The 19,512-nt window shown below is 34.9% G+C and overlaps 1 protein-coding gene across 2 annotated transcripts in view; it reads right to left on the bottom strand.

The window, feature by feature from the left end:
* VPS13A (vacuolar protein sorting 13 homolog A) overlaps positions 1 to 19,512 on the bottom strand; it is a 108,453-nt gene that overhangs the window by 26,424 nt on the left and 62,517 nt on the right. Inside the window, exons 43-58 of one of the 2 annotated variants that reach the window (XM_086479475.1) lie at positions 19,040 to 19,198; positions 18,661 to 18,922; positions 17,578 to 17,738; positions 16,323 to 16,426; positions 14,768 to 15,065; positions 13,194 to 13,589; positions 12,283 to 12,387; positions 12,040 to 12,185; positions 8,623 to 8,662; positions 7,438 to 7,566; positions 6,666 to 6,799; positions 4,790 to 4,919; positions 4,219 to 4,454; positions 1,927 to 2,080; positions 903 to 1,049; positions 261 to 342 (exon numbers count right to left, since the gene is read on the bottom strand). In XM_086479475.1, coding sequence (XP_086335601.1) covers positions 261 to 342; positions 903 to 1,049; positions 1,927 to 2,080; positions 4,219 to 4,454; positions 4,790 to 4,919; positions 6,666 to 6,799; positions 7,438 to 7,566; positions 8,623 to 8,662; positions 12,040 to 12,185; positions 12,283 to 12,387; positions 13,194 to 13,589; positions 14,768 to 15,065; positions 16,323 to 16,426; positions 17,578 to 17,738; positions 18,661 to 18,922; positions 19,040 to 19,198 — 2,683 coding nt within the window. Of the gene's footprint in view, positions 1 to 260; positions 343 to 902; positions 1,050 to 1,926; positions 2,081 to 4,218; positions 4,455 to 4,789; positions 4,920 to 6,665; positions 6,800 to 7,437; positions 7,567 to 8,622; positions 8,663 to 12,038; positions 12,186 to 12,282; positions 12,388 to 13,193; positions 13,590 to 14,767; positions 15,066 to 16,322; positions 16,427 to 17,577; positions 17,739 to 18,660; positions 18,923 to 19,039; positions 19,199 to 19,512 lie in introns of both variants that reach the window. The other variant, XM_086479474.1, reaches the window with a different exon arrangement.

The following is a 19,512-nucleotide window of genomic DNA, read 5'->3' as shown; positions in this document are numbered from 1 at the left end:
AAAAGATGTGCTTGAAAGGTATGCTATCAATGGATGAAAGAAATTTTGCTTTCTTCTGACTTTTAACTGTTTAAATGGTTTTCTGATATCTTCTTTGTAGAGAAAACTGATTCTCTATCTCTAACATTAGTATTTGTGTTATTGGTAGCCAGTAAGCTTATACAGACTTCACCTGGTAAAAGTGACATGGTTAACTTCAGTACAAGCAAATTATCTTGTTATTTTAGAAGTAAGGATTATGTTAAACTAGAACAACAAACCTGAATCCAAGGTGATGGACTTTGGAGGTTTAATAGGATAGAACACAAAGGGAAATATTGCTCCAGGAATCTGGTTTTGTATCTAATAGGGGTAAGGACAGGACAAGGCGTAGCACATTAGCTTTTCAATAATGAAATATTTTAAAATCAGGACAAACAGAAGAATTATGAACATTACCTGTAGCATTCCACCAATTCAAAAGCAGAAAAAAAAAGCCACTATTGTGGTGCAAAATAATTCTGTTTTCGAATTAAACCATCCAATCCAAATAGTATGAAAAGCTTCTCTAAGTTGGTGGTAATAAACAGTACACAGAATTTTTGCCAATGATTTAACAACTTGAATATATGCAAGACAACAAATTGTACCTATGTTTTTGTGGGTTGTAAAGAAAGGCCACAAGAAAAACATGGAAGATGAATGCTAAGTGTTTTTCCTGAACAGTCATATTTGTCCAGGTTTTTTTTTCCAGCAGCATTTAAGTACTATTTCCAAACACTGAGAAGCACTGATGTAAAAGGCAATGAGTACAATTAAATTCAAAATGTGACAAATCCAAACAATTCTGAAAAATACATCCAAGTTTCCATAAAATTTACTTTTTCTTAATAAATAACTCACTGGGTTTTGACAAGACTCACCTGTATCCTGTAAATTTGAATTCTGAAAGACTTCTGGTGTGCAGATGAACTGTATTCTACTTTTAAAGCCGGCAGATAATTCCTTCTGATAGGAATCTCATTTGGTTGTTGAATTTTCATGTTCATTCCATTAGGAGTTAAACATACCTATTGTATTATTAAAGACAATTTGGTATGCTGTATGTTTCAGAAGACTGCTTTTTATAATATACTTTAAAATTTACACTGTTCACTAACAGTGTAAAAATAGCTTAGCAGTAACAGTTTTGCAGCTTTTAAGTCAGATGTCATAACTTTCCTTTATTTAAAACAATCAAATTTTGTCCTAAATTTCAATAGAAGTCAAACTACAAAATATTGCATTATTCAGGGGATTTCTAAGATTTAAGACATGGCTTTCTAGAGGAAAGGCAGAGTAGTATAATAGAACTGTCTACAACTGAGATAAAAATTACCTCATTTACCTATACCGTGTTTATTTAACTGTAATAGAAATCTAGTGAGTATCTAGAATTTATCTACAGACAAGGACAGCAGCTTTTGGAGCATAATGTGCTTCTAGATTCCAGAAATTATTCTGGAATGATTTTTTCACCTGTATGTGGTTGAATGACACAGCTGAATTATCCCACAATAAGGCACTTGAAAAATAGATTTTGTGCTAAAACAAACAAACAAAAACAAAACTAACACCCTGCCCACCTCCCTGGTATAACAAATCAACCAAATGCAAAGCTTCCTCACTGTAGCTTTATGCATATTTAGTCCCATGACCTGCAAAAATGTTACACTTCAATTTCAAAGTCAGAGGCTAACAACAAGAAGTCTATAGCAAGCTTTCAAATGTTTACGGATTTTTTTCCAAAGATTTTTTTTCTAGACAGAGATAAAGAAGGGTTTTCAAATGGATTAGGTAAATCAATTATCTCAATCTTCACTGGAAGTTTCTTTGAAGATAGGAAAATTGATACATTTTTCCTGTGTATACATGTAAACAACAGAATTAGAGAACTATCAGTATTACCAAAACGTTTGATTCCAACTCAACAATCTTATTTTCTGAAGGAGTTAGCTCACTGTATTCTTTGAATTCTTGTTCTAATTTATCAGTCTGTTTAACACTCATTGGTCTCCACCTTGACTTCTTCTTGGGTTTTGTCTCCCAAACCACATCAGAACTTTGAAAACAAAAGGATCAAGAGAGAAGGATTAGCTGTTTCAAAATAAGTTTTACCTACCGTAGTACGGCTTTTAATAGGTTATAACTATGGAATGAGAAACCACATCATAAAGCACTACTGTAGTAAATTAAAGCGACCTAAATCATCCACTGCCTTCTGGGTACTATGCTGAAGCCTGTCTCTCAAATACAACGCAAAACTAAAAAGTTAATAGCAAGTCTGTATAACCCCTGGCTTTGATGCAGATGGGTATATAAGGATACTTAAACAGAAAGCTCAGTTTCAACAGAACTGTCATCCATTATTCTCCAATCTCAACGTAGTTTTCTGTGTATACTTCCGCATGGATTTTGGCATAGCTGAATTTACTAGCAAACAAGAATTTCCTGAACTGCTTCTTGGTTTTGATAGTTAAGTTTCTTCACTCTTTCTGTCTAAAGCAATAGACAGTGATTTTGGTTTACATGTTTCCTCTACTGATTTTTATGGTGGGAGTTTTTGGTTTTGTTTGTTTTGTTGTTTTGGTTTGGTTTGTTTTTTTTTCAAAAAAATGGTACCCTAAAATCAGTTCTTTTCTTTTGTCTCTTACTTTTATTATTAACAAAACAACAAAATAATGAATCATCCTTAAAGGGCACTGGACTCATCAATTTCACTGCTTCTGTAAGAAGTTCTCCTTATTTGATTTCACCTTACAGTCAAACCAAAGGCACACAATAGGGCACAAACCAACGCTATCAGACAGGTGGAGGGTATTTCTTTCCACAAGTTACTCTATAGCCTCAAACCGCATAGCTTTCCAGACACAGCTCCTTAATCCACTCCCTTTTAGCTACATCTGTGCCTGTGTTCAGATACACCAATTGCAGAACCACCAAAAAAAAAGGTAAGCTAAAGGGCAAGGGCAAACCAGCTACAAATCAGAGCACTATCTTGAAATTCTGGGATTTTTCCTTTCTCCCCCCCCACCTTTTTTTCTTCTTTCCCTGCCACCACCTCCTAAATGTGCTGTGATCCCAGAACTGGTGTGGTGAAACTTGTTTCTGCATTAAGTTAGATACAAGATGCCTTTTCCATTCTTTTTATACAAGATATTCACAAATGGGAACACTCTGAGGGTTTTCCTCACTGTATCCAAGGAACAATCTCTCATCCTCAGAAAGAGCTCTCCAGGGGTTGACATCCACTCTATATAAGAAAACAGTACAAACTATAAGCACTGCTAGTCTAATGACTATGGATGACTGCTTCCAAAAAACACTGATTCAGTGACATCTCAACACTACGTTTAACCTAGGCAATTAGCTGCCATTTTAATAGTTTCTGCTGTCTAGATAGCTATCCAATCTCGGCTTCTCATGTGAGGGCAAGGATTGCAATGTTTTTTGTGAATTATATATGTGAATAAATAAAGTATACATGCATGTAAAGTTTTTGCTCATTTGTTTTGCAGTGCAAAGAATTAATCAAGAGAAAAATCCCTCACTCTAGCAACGTCCTGGCTATGAATATACTTAAGTGTGTGGATTATGGCAATGATATACAAGTGTCCCTTGAGCATTCTAAAAAAAATGCTGTTTGAATATATATCGCACATATTTCTTAAGCACTACATAGTTTCTATTCTGCTTCCCTCTGAAATGCTGTAGTAGAAAACCTAAACTGTTGGAGCCTTGGAGTCGCCATAATTTCTCAATCAAAACTAAAAAGAACTACAAGCTGTTAGTGCATCAAAATTTTCAACACCGAATTCAGTAATTACAGTTTCTGTAATGAAGACAGAAAAATCCACTGACACAAGCTACCCACAGAACTTGCTCCTTAAAACCCTACTATCATTCCCCAAACTACATGGAAAGGAAATACTTCTGTTCAATGTATTGTGAAGTTTGCAACACAGAGTTACAGTTACGTGTTGCAAACACACATACATCCAAATACAGGAAGCATATGCATTAATATAAAACACAGTGAAAACATTTCTCAGGAAAACATAATGATTTAGGTCTAAGTACTCTTACTCAGACCTCTTTTTTCTCTTTCATTGCACCCCAAAATAAAATTCAGTAAGTGAAAATACCCAAAGCTAAACATTTTAGACTGTTGCACACAAAGTAAGTTTGCACACAAAGTACCTTGTAATTCCAATGTAGGACACCTCTTGCTTTGTATAATTATTAACCAATGAAATTCCAACATCTTGCAAAGACAGAACAATTTCTTGTTCTGCTAGTTCTGCTTTTACACTTTCATATGTCAATTTAAATACATTCTCATCTTCAGTGATCAGGACAATACGCTGCAAACCTTCAAAAAATGACACTAAATAGACCACTTTTCTACAATCCAGGCTGAGTATTTCCATTTTGTCCTATGAACAAGAGAGGGAAAGTTTTAAAAACTTTTTCATCACTACTCCACAAGTGAATGCAAAAGTCTTAGCAACAGGAACAACAACAGAAGACATTTTTTTAAAGGTACGAGAAAAAAAATGAAATTTTTAATTATGAAGTTTTTCAGCAGTCTCTCACACACACGCTTTTGAATTGAAGACAATGCTTACTGGCATAAGCTCAAGTAAACAGTGTTGTTACTTGAACCTCATATATGAGAGTGCTGATCATATTAATTACATATGGAATTTCATACATTCACTGATGAATAGGATAAAACAGCGTTAAAAGACGATTTAAATAATAAATGTACCTCTTTTGGGGTAATTTCCTCAGTTCTATTTCCACATTTCCATTTCAATTTTCTAGATCCTGTTGGGTCCACCCAAGTGTACAGCACTGCCTTATTTGGCTGAAGACAGTCTTCCAGTTCACTGAGGGAGCTAGAACAAAGTAATATTAAAGTGTCAATAAATATTTCGTCAATGACTTTTGCATTCTGTCATTTCAACAAGAGCACTTTAATTGTTTTTTCAAATAATGAAAATGAAAACTTAAAACAAAATTGTGCATGAAAAAACACACAGAAAACCATTCTCAGCACAATCACAGAAACAGTATTTACACTCCAAAATATGCACATATATTTTAGAAATAAAGTATACACAGTAGAGTTTAAATACTTATTTTCTTCCCCACTTGCAATTTAACAGGGAAACCTTAAGTTGGATTTGAGCTGCCTATCATTAATACTCCAAGAGAAGAAAAGTGTGTTCAAAATCCATTGTTTAGGAAAGGTTTCCCCTATATGACCTACTGAAGGGAAAAAAGTGTAGTGTTTAGTAGCTGGATATTTTCAGACAGATTTTTAACTCCATTCCTCCTCACATAGAGTTAAAAACTGACAGACTTGTCTTCTACAGCTCTCTGAAAGGAGCCTACCCCAGGAGGGGAAATGGACAGAGAGGTGCCGACGTCTTCTCGCTGGGATCCAGTGACAGGACACAGGGAAATGGTTCAAAGCCAGGGATGGTTCAGACCGGGCATTACCAAGAGGGTGGTCAAACACTGGAACAGGCTTCCTAGAGAGGTGGTCGCTGCCCCAAGCCTGTTGGTGTTTAAGAGGCATTTGGGCAGTGCCCTTCATAACATGCTTTAACTTTTGGTCAGCCCTGAAATAGTCAGGCAGTTGGACTAGATGATCGTTGTAGGTCCCTTCCAACTGAAATATTCCATTCTATTCTCCATAGTTCATTACAAAAGTTACATATAAACTTATTAAATTTACAGCTAAAAAGACAAAACCTACTAAACTTTGTAGCTAAAAAACAAAGCAAACAACTGACTGTTGTCTTTAAACAGGAACATACAGCTGCAAGCTTAATTTGACTAGCAGTTCTAGTTTTCATGTAAAAATCTTTAAACAACACTGCTCTGACTGACTGAAAGGAAAAAATGGTAGAGGCTGTTTGCCTTTTAAAAAGAAACAGGTCAAAGATGCTGTAGACATGCTTACACTTCCCAGCACTGCATAGTATCTGTGTACAGTAGGAAAGCATTACAGACATTCCAGCTTGAGAACAAAACTAGTATAGCTGTGTGCAGATGCAGAACCAAATTTTCACTGATTGCAGGTAATTCATATTTGTTAAAATAATCTTAGTTTTGGTCTGGCTTGACACAATATATGCAACTACCTACCCATTTTTCAGTCCATTTCCTCATCTCTCCCACAACATTTTAACCCATTCTTTCAGCTAAATCTCAACTAAATATGATAGAAGAGTAAAAGTCTCAAACCTAATTACATCTACAATTCATTTGTTACTCTCACAGTCAGCATCTACACAGTTCTGGAAAAGCCAAGCACATCCTTTGCCCCCACCAGGAGTATAAAGGAATGTAGAGGGAAATGCCACAAATTTTATATAAGAAGAAACCAGAGAGCTTCTTTAGCTCACAAAACAGCTTCTTTACTTCTAGAAACAGGCACGTAGCACTACATAACACTCGTCTGTGAACAATCCATTCTCTTCAATTTATAAAACAAGAGATTTCTAGGTGCTCTGACAAAATTACACAGCCATTTCTTAAAAATTAGGCTTCTTAAGAAATAGGCATGCTTACAATACACAAACTAACAGTCCACATGTCTCCATGCAGACATCCATACTAAAACTCTTACGTACCTCTGTCCATACTCAATAATTTCCTCTTTAGTGTGGTTTATCAACAGAAATGGAGCTGCGCCATCATGGTAATTAGAAAAGGTAATCACTGTAGAATGTTCAGTCAGGTTAACATCCACTGTAATTCCTCCAAGCTATCAGATGTAAAATTATAAAGTAAATAACAATGGAATGAACTTCTAGTAAAGCAAATTCATTTAAGGATTTTGGAAAACTTTTACTCTCATAAGATAAACCCAACAATTAGTCAAACCACCAACCTGTTTAACATATCTTTAAAATATTTCCCTGATCTAACTACTAGGTAACAGGCACTGCACTTAGTGGAGGAGTTCTGTACTGTCAAAATTTAGATAGTAGGCTGGTAGTAGAGGAATCCTCCTTGAACAAGTCACACACAGTAATGCTCTCCAAAACATTCTATTAAAAACACTCATATATTTAAAAACTAGTGCCAGATGAGACTTAGTGTTACTTTAGCACTAATGTAAATACTTGTCAGACTCGGCTAGAGAAAGCTAGCAATACAATCTTTTTCAGCTTCTACAGATCTGCTTCACAGAGAAGAGCTTAAAATGAAAGACCTAGTTATACCTATGTGTACACACAAAAAAAAGAGAGCATGAAAATGAGAATTATACACTTGCATACACATGATCTTTTCCCCAGCTAAGGTATTGCAATACTTGCTTGTATGGGAAGACAGAAAGTTTTGAGAACGGTAATTTAACAGTTATGCTGTTTTACCTAATTTCCGAAGACAACCATTTACCTTATTGTCCAAATGCAGTAGCAGACAGTTTTCTTGCTTATCAAAATTTATCTTCTTTGGGGGGAGATCAGAATTTTCAACTCTAACAAGCAGCTTGTTGGCATCATTTTCAGGCCAAAAGGGAATGCACTAGAAAACAAAAATCAGGTATTTTAAAATAAGTGACAAAAACTAGATGTTAAATGGCACTCACTTTAGCACGAAGTTCACCTACCAAAATTCTATTCAAAAGCGTAGCAAGTCGGATCAGAAACTATTAAAAAACTTTAAAGTAATTATTTACCTGAATCCAATAAATTAAAAGGAAGTCAGAAATAACTCAGACTACAGTTGAGTAGTAGAAGAAGTTGAGCAGTTAAAGAGCTAAAAGTGAAAACAGTAAGACTTCATATTCACATGAAGAAATATATTCTGGATTTTGTATAGGTTTTAAATCTAAAGCTGAGCATGGATACAACACCAACACGGCCAAGCTTGTGACCAAAAAAAAAAAAAAAAAAATCAATTGACAAAATTGTTCCATTAACAGACCACTTGTCAAGTTCAGTATAACTTACAAATCAAATCAATCTTACAGTGACAATCAACTACAAAAAGGGATATTAGTATAAATACACACCATAGTAGCTTGAGTACATAAGGACATCAGCATACTAGCTGTTCTTCTGAAACACTTTCTAAATATAAAAATACATATACACATACGCATATACACACACATACACACATGGGTATAAAAACCACACAAATAAAATATGAAGCATTAAGCAGCTAAATCAGAGAGCATGTTCTCTAAATCAGAGAGCATTCAAATCCACAACTCAAAATCACAGCCATTCTGGGTTTAAAAATCCCACAATCTCTTGTCAACAGTTTACACACCAAATGGATAAGACAAGGAGGCAGGGAAGACAGAAGTTTTAATTGTAACTAATTAAAAGTTTCCAACTAATTAAAAGAGTCCTGCCACAGGAACAACCCATGATTAACAATAATCTCAACCAGCAAGAGCCAAAGTCTGTCTAGATAGACCAGTTTTCCTGTATTTCAAACTGTTTACCTGCAACATCCAAAACTTCAGGAGCATTTTTCTCCAACACAGGTTAAGAAATAAGATGTTTATTTAATTATGTCTGAAGCCTAGAATTAAATCTTCAATGGTGACAGACTAGTTCACCAACTTACCATGCCACTAAGTTCCCTTTCCCATTGTTTCTCACACCACAGGAAGCAGGAAGACAAAGGAAAAAAATATAGTTAAACAGCAAGATTGAAGGTGTTATCTACATCAACATGTATCCTACAGTCAAAGGAAATTTAAGTTGGTTGTAAACTAGCATCAAACTCAGCAAGTAAGTCTCAACGTGGAAATTAAGAGAGCTCAAAAGGAAAATTCAAGGAGAATCGATCAACAATAAATAACCAACATAAGTAAAAAGGATTGGCTAAACGAGAAGTTACACAATCAACCAGAGAACTGAAAAATAAATTTTTGCAACAGTTTTTAGCCACAGAATGTGTCACAAAATGATGCTGTTTCCAAATGTTTTGCCACACACTTGTTAAGTGATTCACTAGATACTGCATTTATACAACAATCTCCACTCCATAACAGGATCTTTATTTTATATTTAGCAGTGGTCTCATGTACAGTCTTCAGCACTGTTTTCGTTCTCTAAGGATATATGTTGGTCAACTGTCTTACACTATACTCAATTCAAAGGACTGTCCTTGGCAAGCAATTTCATACTAATCACTGTCCAACAACTTCTATTAGAATCTTTGAAGAACAATAGATTTTTCTAAAAATAGGAATTAAAGTTTCTGATGGATTGCTTTCCAGATAGGGAACATGTCCAAAAGGAGATGGGTTCTACACAAGGCTGGCTTTTTTTTCCCTGAGAAGACATGCTATCTGTCACTAAGAAAGAAGAGTGGATAAAAAAGAAAATGAGCACGAAGGACTTTGCTTAACTCAAAATGACAAAAATAGAATGAGGGGAGAGAGGAGCAAGCTGAGATATAAATTAACATTTCAACAAGCTTGTTGCGTTTTTGAAGACCAACCTAATGTGAAAGAGTAAAGTGATAAGTACTAAAAAAAAAGTAACAGATATTAACTAAAAAAAAAAAAAATCTAGATTAGCTGGATAGCAGTGTTCTGTATGTCAAGAACAAGATGCAATGGGAACTTGTTCCTGGAAATCTGCCTTGGCTGCCCAAAGATAGACCAATAGTGGCTGGACTCTACCTAGAATTAGAATCATAGAATGCATTGGGTTGGAAGGGACCTCTAAAGGTCATCTAGTCTGGCCTCCCCTACAATAAGCAGGGACATCTCTAACTAGATCAGGTTGCTCAGAGCCCCATCAAGCCTGACCTTGAGTGTCTCCAGGGATGGGGCTTCCACTGCCTCTCTGGGCCACCTGTTCCAGTGATCCACCACCCTCAACATCAAAGAACTTTTTCCTAATGTCCACCCTAAATCTACCCTTTTCTAGCTTAAAACCATTACCCCTCATCCTATCGCTACAAACCCTTGTGAACAGTTCTTCCCCTGCCTTCTTACAGGCTCCTTCCGGGTACTGGAAGGTTGCTATATTTAGAACAGATAAGAAACATACTGGATTGAGCAACTGGGTTACAAATGAACAATCTCTGCAGACTTCACTGTCACAACACAGATTTTTTTAGAGAATGCTTATATCAAAAGGGAAAAGATGGACACAATGTGGAAAGGCAAAGCAATTTTAGGAGTGAAGTTTGTAATAATTTAGGAGGGGATACAGATTCCTCTGTAGATCTCTACTACTCCACTTGATAAGTTGCCATATCTAATCTTTCAAAAGATATCAGGAGTGATTCTAAAATCTACAAAGTCCTCCTTTCACTTGATAACTGGAAATAGATCAAGATCAACTAATAAAATTATGGAACACCTAAGAAAAAATTATGCTTGTGGGACAAGCTAGAAAATTCTGTAAGCATATCAATAAGACCCAACACAGGAAAACCAGAGATTATATAGGTAGCAACATATTTGAACTTCCAAAACTATTACCTTTGAATAGTTTCTGCAGAAAATGTGAATAGTTCCTGTAAAATAATTCAATTTATTCTAATACCAACTCTATATCAAATACAAACCACAAAACACCGAGAAATAAAATCTGACTACATTTTCTCCAAGTAAGATGTTAGATAAGAAGTTGCCCATGCCACTATACATGAACCTTTGTCATATCACAGCTTTATCAACGAACTAGATAAGGAATCATGCATGTAAAGAACCCAAAAACTATGTAGAGTCAAACAGAAGTTTGGTTCAGAGGAACACAAGAATATTAGGAAACAGAACAAATGTGTAGGCTTACGGCAAATAAGTCTATTCCTGAGTAAAAGCAAAGAAACTTTTTTGAAAACAATGATAAACGTATGGAAAGTTGAAGTGACTTAAACTCTTAAAGATCTAAACATCATTGTGTACACTTAAAAATCACAACAGAACAATGACAACAAAAAAGCAAGCAAAGTAGTATCAGTTTCATAAATTGAAATGATGATATTAAAATAGTATTTCTATTCCATAATCATCAAAAATAAAATGCACACTTAAGGCTCTTGTGTTGAAGATTCCAAAAACGTAACAAGATCTGTTTACGAATCTGATTCAAAATATCCTTCTAATTTTGGCATTTTAGTTTGGAAGCATTTTTGAAAAGTAACCAATTTGGATAACTACAATGCTACAGAAAAGTAAGGGGGCCTCCAACTGCACTATTTGTTAGGCTAAACTCTGCTTCTGTTTTGGATGCGTTCTCTTCAAGACTCATTTGAAGAGAAAGAGGGAGACTTCATCCTTCCCAGAACGCAGTAGGTATCACTTTCAGCTTTCACAGACTTCCAACACTACCTTAAACAGGTGTTGCTTTTCCTACATTGACTGAAGGAAGGTATGATGGCTTCAAAACTCAAAACACATATAAAACGTAACTGTGGGATACTGCAGTGCAAACAACCAAGCTGAACATCCAGACTGCAGCAGTCTAGATCTCTGCAGCATAGACAAAAGTCCAGAAGCCATTTCCACACCACTTGGCCTGGGGGCCAGTGATACCTCTAGAAATGATGCATTAAGCACTAAAAAAACAGCAGTGAGACTAGTCCCAGAAGAACAGTTTGGAGCTATCCAAACTGATCCACATGAGGGATTTTCTTCCCATATGAAAGTGGTATGACATGTACCAGCCAAACCACTCTATCAGATACCACTGCAAAACCAGAAGTTTCAGTACCACTGCAGGGAGAGATAACATAGTACAGGTCTTTTTCTCATACTATTTATGATGTAGGTAACAGAGAAAACATTCCAATGACAGTGTAAATCACCTTTACAACATGTCCTAAAGCAACACTGAGAAAAGGTAACAGGACATATATTTTATTATATATTTTCAATAATTTATTGAAAAAAGGATGATACATTCAGACATTGTCATTGAACACTATGTGTGGCTCATTTTCCATCGGTGAGTGTTCAAACCAATTTATTTTTTTCCGTTAAGAGAAACAACTCAGAATAACTTCCTTTGTAAGTTTACCTGTTGTAAAACAATAGGAATCCACTTTTCCTTGCCTTCTTCAGCTACTTCCAAAGTGTATTTGCTTCTATTTGAGATCATGAAAAACGGAGTGAAAGTTACAATTCTAGTAATATTGAAACTGCTGTTGTTTATGGTGACACCAACCTGTGTATAGAAAGATGTTGTTAGAAGTATGCTGTTCTTTTCTTACCTCATTTATGTCTCTAAAAAATAATGAATTTGAAAGACATATTTAACTCACTTGATACTCCTTTTTGTGACTCTTGCATTTCACAGAACCATGACTTCCAACAGTGTCCAGTGAAAACTGATCAGACAGTTCACTGTCAGTTACCATAAGTTGCACCTATGAAGAAGCACCCTGAATTAATTGTCAATTTACAGACACTGACAACATTTAAAGTCCTACATAAAGTATGCATGTATATAAACAAAATATAAACATATACTGGAAATACTGGTGTTTCTATTAAAAAGTCAATTGCCAGTATCACCTCACAAGGGTATTTTCTACGACCTTTAGTTATGAGCTATGTGGAATAAGCATTGCAAGTGTAAAATACTCCAGAGGGAGTAACCACATAAGGATCCTTCCCAAAACTTATCACAATTAAAATCTCAAAGGCATTATCATCACAGTCTTGTAACCTCTCTAGTATCATTTATCTGTCAGTAATATTCAGTATTAAATAACTCACATAGATTATGTATGAAATGGTAAACTGCATCTTAACCTTAGCTTACTACCAACTAAGACCAAATCTACCAACTAGCACTACGAGCATTCATTTTTCAAGTACCACAGCTTTACGTTTCTTACACAACTTCTACATCCTATTTGGAATAAGGACCTTTATTGATGCAATTCAAATGGAATAAAGGAAATTATTTTATTTAGGAAACACTTAATGAATTTTATCCCCCTCAAAGATGAAAATTGTTTTCTTAACAATACCTTTGATATGTAAATTTCCCATCTCAAGCACATCTGAGAACATACTTATTTAAAATACTCTCTTTAGATAGAGATAGCGTAGGTTTCATGTCCTTTACAGAGCACAACATAGTGTAGATAACTTTCAAAGTGTAAAAATGCTTTCATATAACAACACAGGGGTGTACAGAGCTCTCAGGTTTTACAAAGTATAATACCTTGTTATTTTGGAGGAAGTTTTTGGGCTGGAACGAAAAAAGGAGCGGCTTTTTGTAATCCGGAGGATGCTTGCGGTGAATACCATCAGCTTTGTATTGCAACATTCGACCCGTTTTATTTACCATCCAGTATGGACTGTGAATTGCTATAACCACCTGCCCAGTTGTGTACGTCACGTGGACAGCAATATCCAGTTCAGTCTTATCCAACTCTGTGATGCAGTAAAATGTCGTGAAGCTGATATCAGGTAGATTGCTTTTTATATGGTACTCACTTTTCCAATTTTGATCAAGATAGTTAAGCAACTGTAAATCTAGTTTTGTTTGATCCAACACTGCATTATGAATCTGGGCTGAACATCCTTCTTGTAAAGTGTCACATTTGTTCCCATTTCCCTTTAAAAAAAATGCCAAACAGTGTACATTTACATGAGTCATACTCAAAATTCATATTAAACTTATTTTCTAGCTACCTTTGAAAATTGAGATACAAGTTACTCAGGCAAAATTTTAAAATGCTTATTATGCTATTTAACTGTTACATTCTTAAACATCTACCTTAATACAACATTTCACAGAAAAATATGCATGGTCATAAGTATAAATCTGTCACCAAATTCAAACACATAAACATGCTTAAATGACAGATTTCCTCAAGTCAGTATTTCTTTCACTAAATCTAAATTTGTAAAGGACATATAGGAAAGAGCTTGTTACTTCCATATATTTGGTAGAGGGCACCCTCTCTAGCTTTAGTAATCACGCATTTGTGACAGAATTTTGTAATTAAATTCTACTATTTGAGCCCAAATACTAAATATTAAGACCACCTGAAAAAAAAAGTTTCAGTGTTTCTGATCTATATTTCTATCATCCTAAATCTATATCAGTAAGCAGTTGGACACAATCATAGCAGATGCACAGAATGAAACACTTAGTGCTGAGGAAACAATGTCCACATGTACATGTTTTAGGTGTTTTACTTGAGACTAGCTCTCATCTGGCCCTGGAATGAATGCCTATTAACAGTCAAAGGGCACCTAAGTGTCTAATTTCATCTGAAAAGAATATAAAGTCTGGCAGTAGGCTGCAACTCAAGTCAAAATCAGGCAAAAAGGCAGGCCTGTGAGAATTCGTTTAAAACATGCTACTACTGAAAGTCAGTGACAGTGGGAGCACATACAATGCCGCCACAGGCTGACCGACTTTGCTCCAGGCAGTTGTAATTCGCAGGAAAAACTACGCTGTTTAATTAGGCTCAAGCTGCACTTGAGCAACAGAAAATTACTCTTAACAGGGCTGAACTAGTATAGTGTTAAGTTTTACTTTGCATAACATACCTAAAGTATGACTTATTACTAATGATTAATACCACCACTTTTCACATTCTGGTACCGTTGCATTTCTGTGGATACAGACTTGCGCTTAGAAGATCTGTTAACTTGCTTCACAGATACTGTAACAGAAGCCTTTTTTTTTTTTTATGATCCATTTATAAACTGATTTCAAACAGCTGGTCAGCTTTCATATCATAGGTGGGAAACATCACAAAAAATTAAACATTAAATAATTACCTCTACAGAGTAAGTTATTTGATAAGGAAGAAGATTGCGGAGAAGAACAGAAGGCCATAAATGAACAACATATGGAAAATCCCACTGATCTTCTGCACATAATGAAGATGTCAATGTGTCTTTTACAGGAACAATATTGATGATAAGTGAGTGGTTAGTCGACCTCACAGACTGGCACTTCCTTTGTAATAAACTGTCAACATTTTTCATAATTTCATCAAATGTAATTCCTTCACACATATCATATTCTCCATCCACTCCATTTTCATTGGCTAGTGGTTGCAAACTCAGTACAGATCTGTAAACGAAAATGTTTTTTAAATAATTAATATGAAATTGAATTTTTCAGTTATGAAAAAGCACTATGCAACACTAACATTCTAGTATTATTTGGATTTTTGAAGATTTCTGACATTAATTCACTCCCTGCAAAAGGTGGTCCGGATCCCAAAAGTTCAGTTGGGTTTTTTGTTCCATGCCTCCACATACTTCCCTTGCAGAGGGGACTGCTGGAAATTCTTACAAAAAGGCTACTGAATTCCCTTACAAGTGCTGCTATATTCCTGTTCCAAGCAAAAGGTCTGGATAAACAATTCACCCCTATGACTGATCTGCAGAAAGTGCCCTTCTGTCCAGTTACATAAAGTATCAAGTTTATGGATTATTTACACACATAGCTTTTGTAAGGCAACTGCTTTAATCCACTCAGCTGCTCCAAGATTTTTGTTAGCAAACATTTTCTGACTGCCTAGTGGAACTCACCCATATATCTGTGCAATGAATGAGAATGTCACTCAAACTTATTAAATAAAGTACAGACAGAATATTAGTGGACATAAGTTACACTTTACTGTAGATAATGTATTTAATGAAAAAGATAAACAACTGTCATCTTAAAAGAAACAGAGATAGTGTTTGTGGGAAAACAGCAGAAAAAAGTCTCTGTAATCATAAAAAACAATCAAAGCAAAATTATCTGCCTAAAAGTTGGTGACAGTTCAGCTAAATTGTGCATACCAACTCACTGCAGTTTTAAGTGGGTATTAGCTTGAAGGTGCTAATAGCATTGGCTATGCTGGAAGCCAAGTCTTTCTAAGGTTGACAAGTCTTTTTCTACATCTGAGATAAAGTTTAAGCGCATTAATTTTTTTATTTCAGAATACACAAAAATCAAAATAAGCCTTTTTTTACCAAAAAAAAAAAAAAGCAGCAGCTCTAATACATCACTAGATATCCACTAAGAAAAAAGGTCTGTACTACATAGATAACAATCACTGTGTTCCAGAAGCACCTGGGCTCGGATTCTTAAAGTAACTTAACTAATTTAAGTTGTTTGGTAAAATGGATATCAAAAAACTTCCATTTCAAGAATTAAATAGTATTCTCTAACTCAGACTAGATGCTCTGAGACTATTCTATCTATCAATGATAGTACATTATTAATCACAGTATTAGGCAGCAAAGGAAAACAAATTGGTTTTAGCTAATTGTATAGATACAAAAATCAACAACGTATAAACATATTCCATGATAAAAGAACAATGCAATAAAGTACCTGTAAGAGGACAATGGTATGTTGAATTCATTTTCTGGTGAAGCAGTCCCTAAACAACTTCCTTCCTCAAAAATATTTAATGGGATTGAAAAATGATTCCTTATCTATGTGAAATAAAAAGCCAGCAACATACATTAGGAAAAACAGGAAAGATAAAGTGTTGTGAGCCTAACAGAGCACAGAATTAGAACTCTGATTGTTCATCTTACCCATTTACCATTCAAGGTCAGGTAATTCAAAAGAACTGTCTCTAATACCACCAAATCTCCTTAAATGATTTAGTCATGCAGTTTAATGCTATATTTTAATTATTAAATTCTTTTCAAGGAGAAACATAAAGCCCTGTAAAAACAGAGACAAGTAAATCTGAACTACACAATAAAACTTTCCAAAGAACTCTCTCCCAAAAATATATCTGATACAAGGGTATGTGGGTCAAAAACCATACGGTAGAAAACACAAGGGAAGTCAAATATTTATTTAAGGTTAAACCATCAACACCTATTATAATTTCAGGGTTATATAATTCTGTTCTTTGAAATTTTTTTTTTTCAAGGTTAATTTAACAGCATTACTAGCTCCAGAAAAAAAAATTAATTTAGGGTAGAATAAAGCAGTCAATCTTGTTATTAACCAAGCCATAAACCACTCTGGGCAAAAGCAGCAAGTGAAATGTAACAGGGACACTATCACTATAGAACACTAGCATCTGGACCATCCCCGTACTTGTAAACTATATACTGTCTATCAAAAATACTATTCAATCAAAAAAGATACATGCTCAAAGGGCTCACTCAGCTGACTTGGTCCCAAATTTTAAATTAATGTAATCAATGCTACAGAATGAAGAAAAAGTAATAATCTGATAGAAGCATGACCTTGCAGAACCATGGTAAGGTTCAGAGAGGTGTGATCACATCACACAAAGCGAATAGTTCAACAAGTCTGAAATTAGATCTGGTATTAGAAAACATTACTGACAAATTATCCCAATCTAAAATCTGGTCTGTTCCACCCTCACCCCACTCCCTGTCTTTGTCACTTTGAAAAAGCTTTTTATTCTTGAAAATCTCTTCTAAACTACCTTATTATATATACAACAAACGTTGTGTATAACACACAACGAAGTTACATGAATTGCTCAGTAAGCTTTTAAAGCATTTTTTTTTAAAGCTTATTTAAAGACTACAGCATCATTTTCTTTCATTAAAAATGAAAATAATAATGAAATTATAATGTATGGAAATATAATAACCTGAATAGGAGAACGTATAGTTATCATCTTGCTTCCTTCAATAGTATCAATCTGGCAGACAATGGACCTTTCAACACCTGACTCCTCATGTCTCACTCTGTAAATACATCGACCCACTTTTGTCAACGGAATCTTTTCCACAGTGGAATGATTATGTGGACCTAGAATATACAAGGTGAGAAATTAAAGACTCAAAAGCAACATAAACATACACTTGAAAGACAGAAATGTGCATTCAATAGAATTGTCTGTATCATTCAATCTATTAAGAAAAAATTTAAAGCAGATGAAAAAGTACACCTTTAATATGCCAATCTTGCAGTGTTACTAAGAAGCAGCAAAGACTCTTTTTTTGCCACAGAGAAAAGAGTTAATGAGTCTGTCACTCAAATATCTAAATGGGTTTTCTCATTGCAAATAAAATTAGTACCTAAAGAGAAACATTTACAAGAAGTTACAGCTTATTAACAAAGTACAGCTCATATACATTGCAAAAACAATTCAACTAATAAATCATATGGTCGACACTAGTTTGAAAAAACAGTTTTGAAAACCTGTCAATTATTACAATAAATCAACTTATAATTGTTAACACATACACCATCATAAATAGCCACACTTTACTTTCAGCTTTAACTGTGCTTCACTTAAATTATCTGAAACAATCTTTTCTTAAAAACATCCCCCTTAAGGGTAATTCCTCCTACAAACATACATATATACAGGACTCAGAATTCTACCCCAAAAAAAAAAAAAAGTATTTTCGGCAGCTTAATTCTGCATTAATATGTGAATACAAACAAAAATATTTGGCTGCAGCAAAATTATGAAATAAAGATTAGTCACCTAAGTAATTTACCACAGTAGAAAATTTATGCTACAAAAATTAACAAGCAAGATACATGTAACTTTTAGCTGCACAGACTAAAGCAGGATTTCAAATATTGCCATGCATCTAGAATCCAAAGAAACACTCCTTTCATGTTATGTAGTCTCGCAATAGTTATTGACCCATACAATATGCAGTATTATGCATCATGCAGTATTTACAAAAACAGAAGATGCAGAAACTTGGGAACTTACAGATCTGAACGTAAAACCTCTTGCTACTCAGAGTTGTCATTGCTGCGAACTGGTCACTCTCATTTTTAGTTCTGACAAATTCCATATTTAAATTCTCTCCATCTCTTAAATGAAATATTTTTGCTCCAAATTCAACATTAAGGACACTAAAGGAATCACTAGGTGACACAGTGATGGGAAGTCCTAAAGAATTTATTATTACAAATGGCGCTCGGTCTTTTTTGAAGATGTCTGAAGTTTGACTAGCCGCTTCAGCAAATGCCTAGAAAGCAAAGCATAGATAAAAACCCCATATATACTGATGAGACTTCATCAAGACGATCTGTGCAAACATTCATTTAACAGTTTTGACACTGTGCAGTTAAGCAATGTTTCTTACCGTGCCCAAGTTACTCAACATTTGTAGACCACATTTGGACAGTGTAATGTTCAGCTGGTCTTTCGAGGAAACATTTATTACTGTTTTATATTCTGGAACTTTGTAGTTTTCTTCTTCCGCATCTGATTCAACCAATGCTTTTTTAGCCTTCTTCTTCATCTAAAAGGAGATTTTTAAAGAATTCTTATCTGACCATTCATCCTGTAGGAGTAAATATCACCTCCAGACTCCTATTCTCTCCCTTTCCCACTGCCATGTCCTGCCAGAGTTTTCCTTTTTCTATTCATGTTTTTATTCTCAAATAAAAACAAAAGAGGGAGAGAATAAAGAAGGCAAGAGGTAAAAGATGTACTTCAGAAGTCAATAAAATTCCAGTAACAGTAGCTGAATTTATGATTATTCAAAAATAAAGAACAAACACTTATATACCAACTACTAACACATCCAGTAAATGCTGTGTGAAAACATTCATC

This window comes from Leptosomus discolor, chromosome Z (assembly GCF_034619465.1).
Source record: "Leptosomus discolor isolate bLepDis1 chromosome Z, bLepDis1.hap2, whole genome shotgun sequence".
Classification (NCBI taxonomy): domain Eukaryota; kingdom Metazoa; phylum Chordata; class Aves; order Leptosomiformes; family Leptosomidae; genus Leptosomus; species Leptosomus discolor.
The sequence above is the reverse complement of the archived record's forward strand: the minus strand, read 5'-3'. Positions and strand labels throughout refer to the sequence as shown.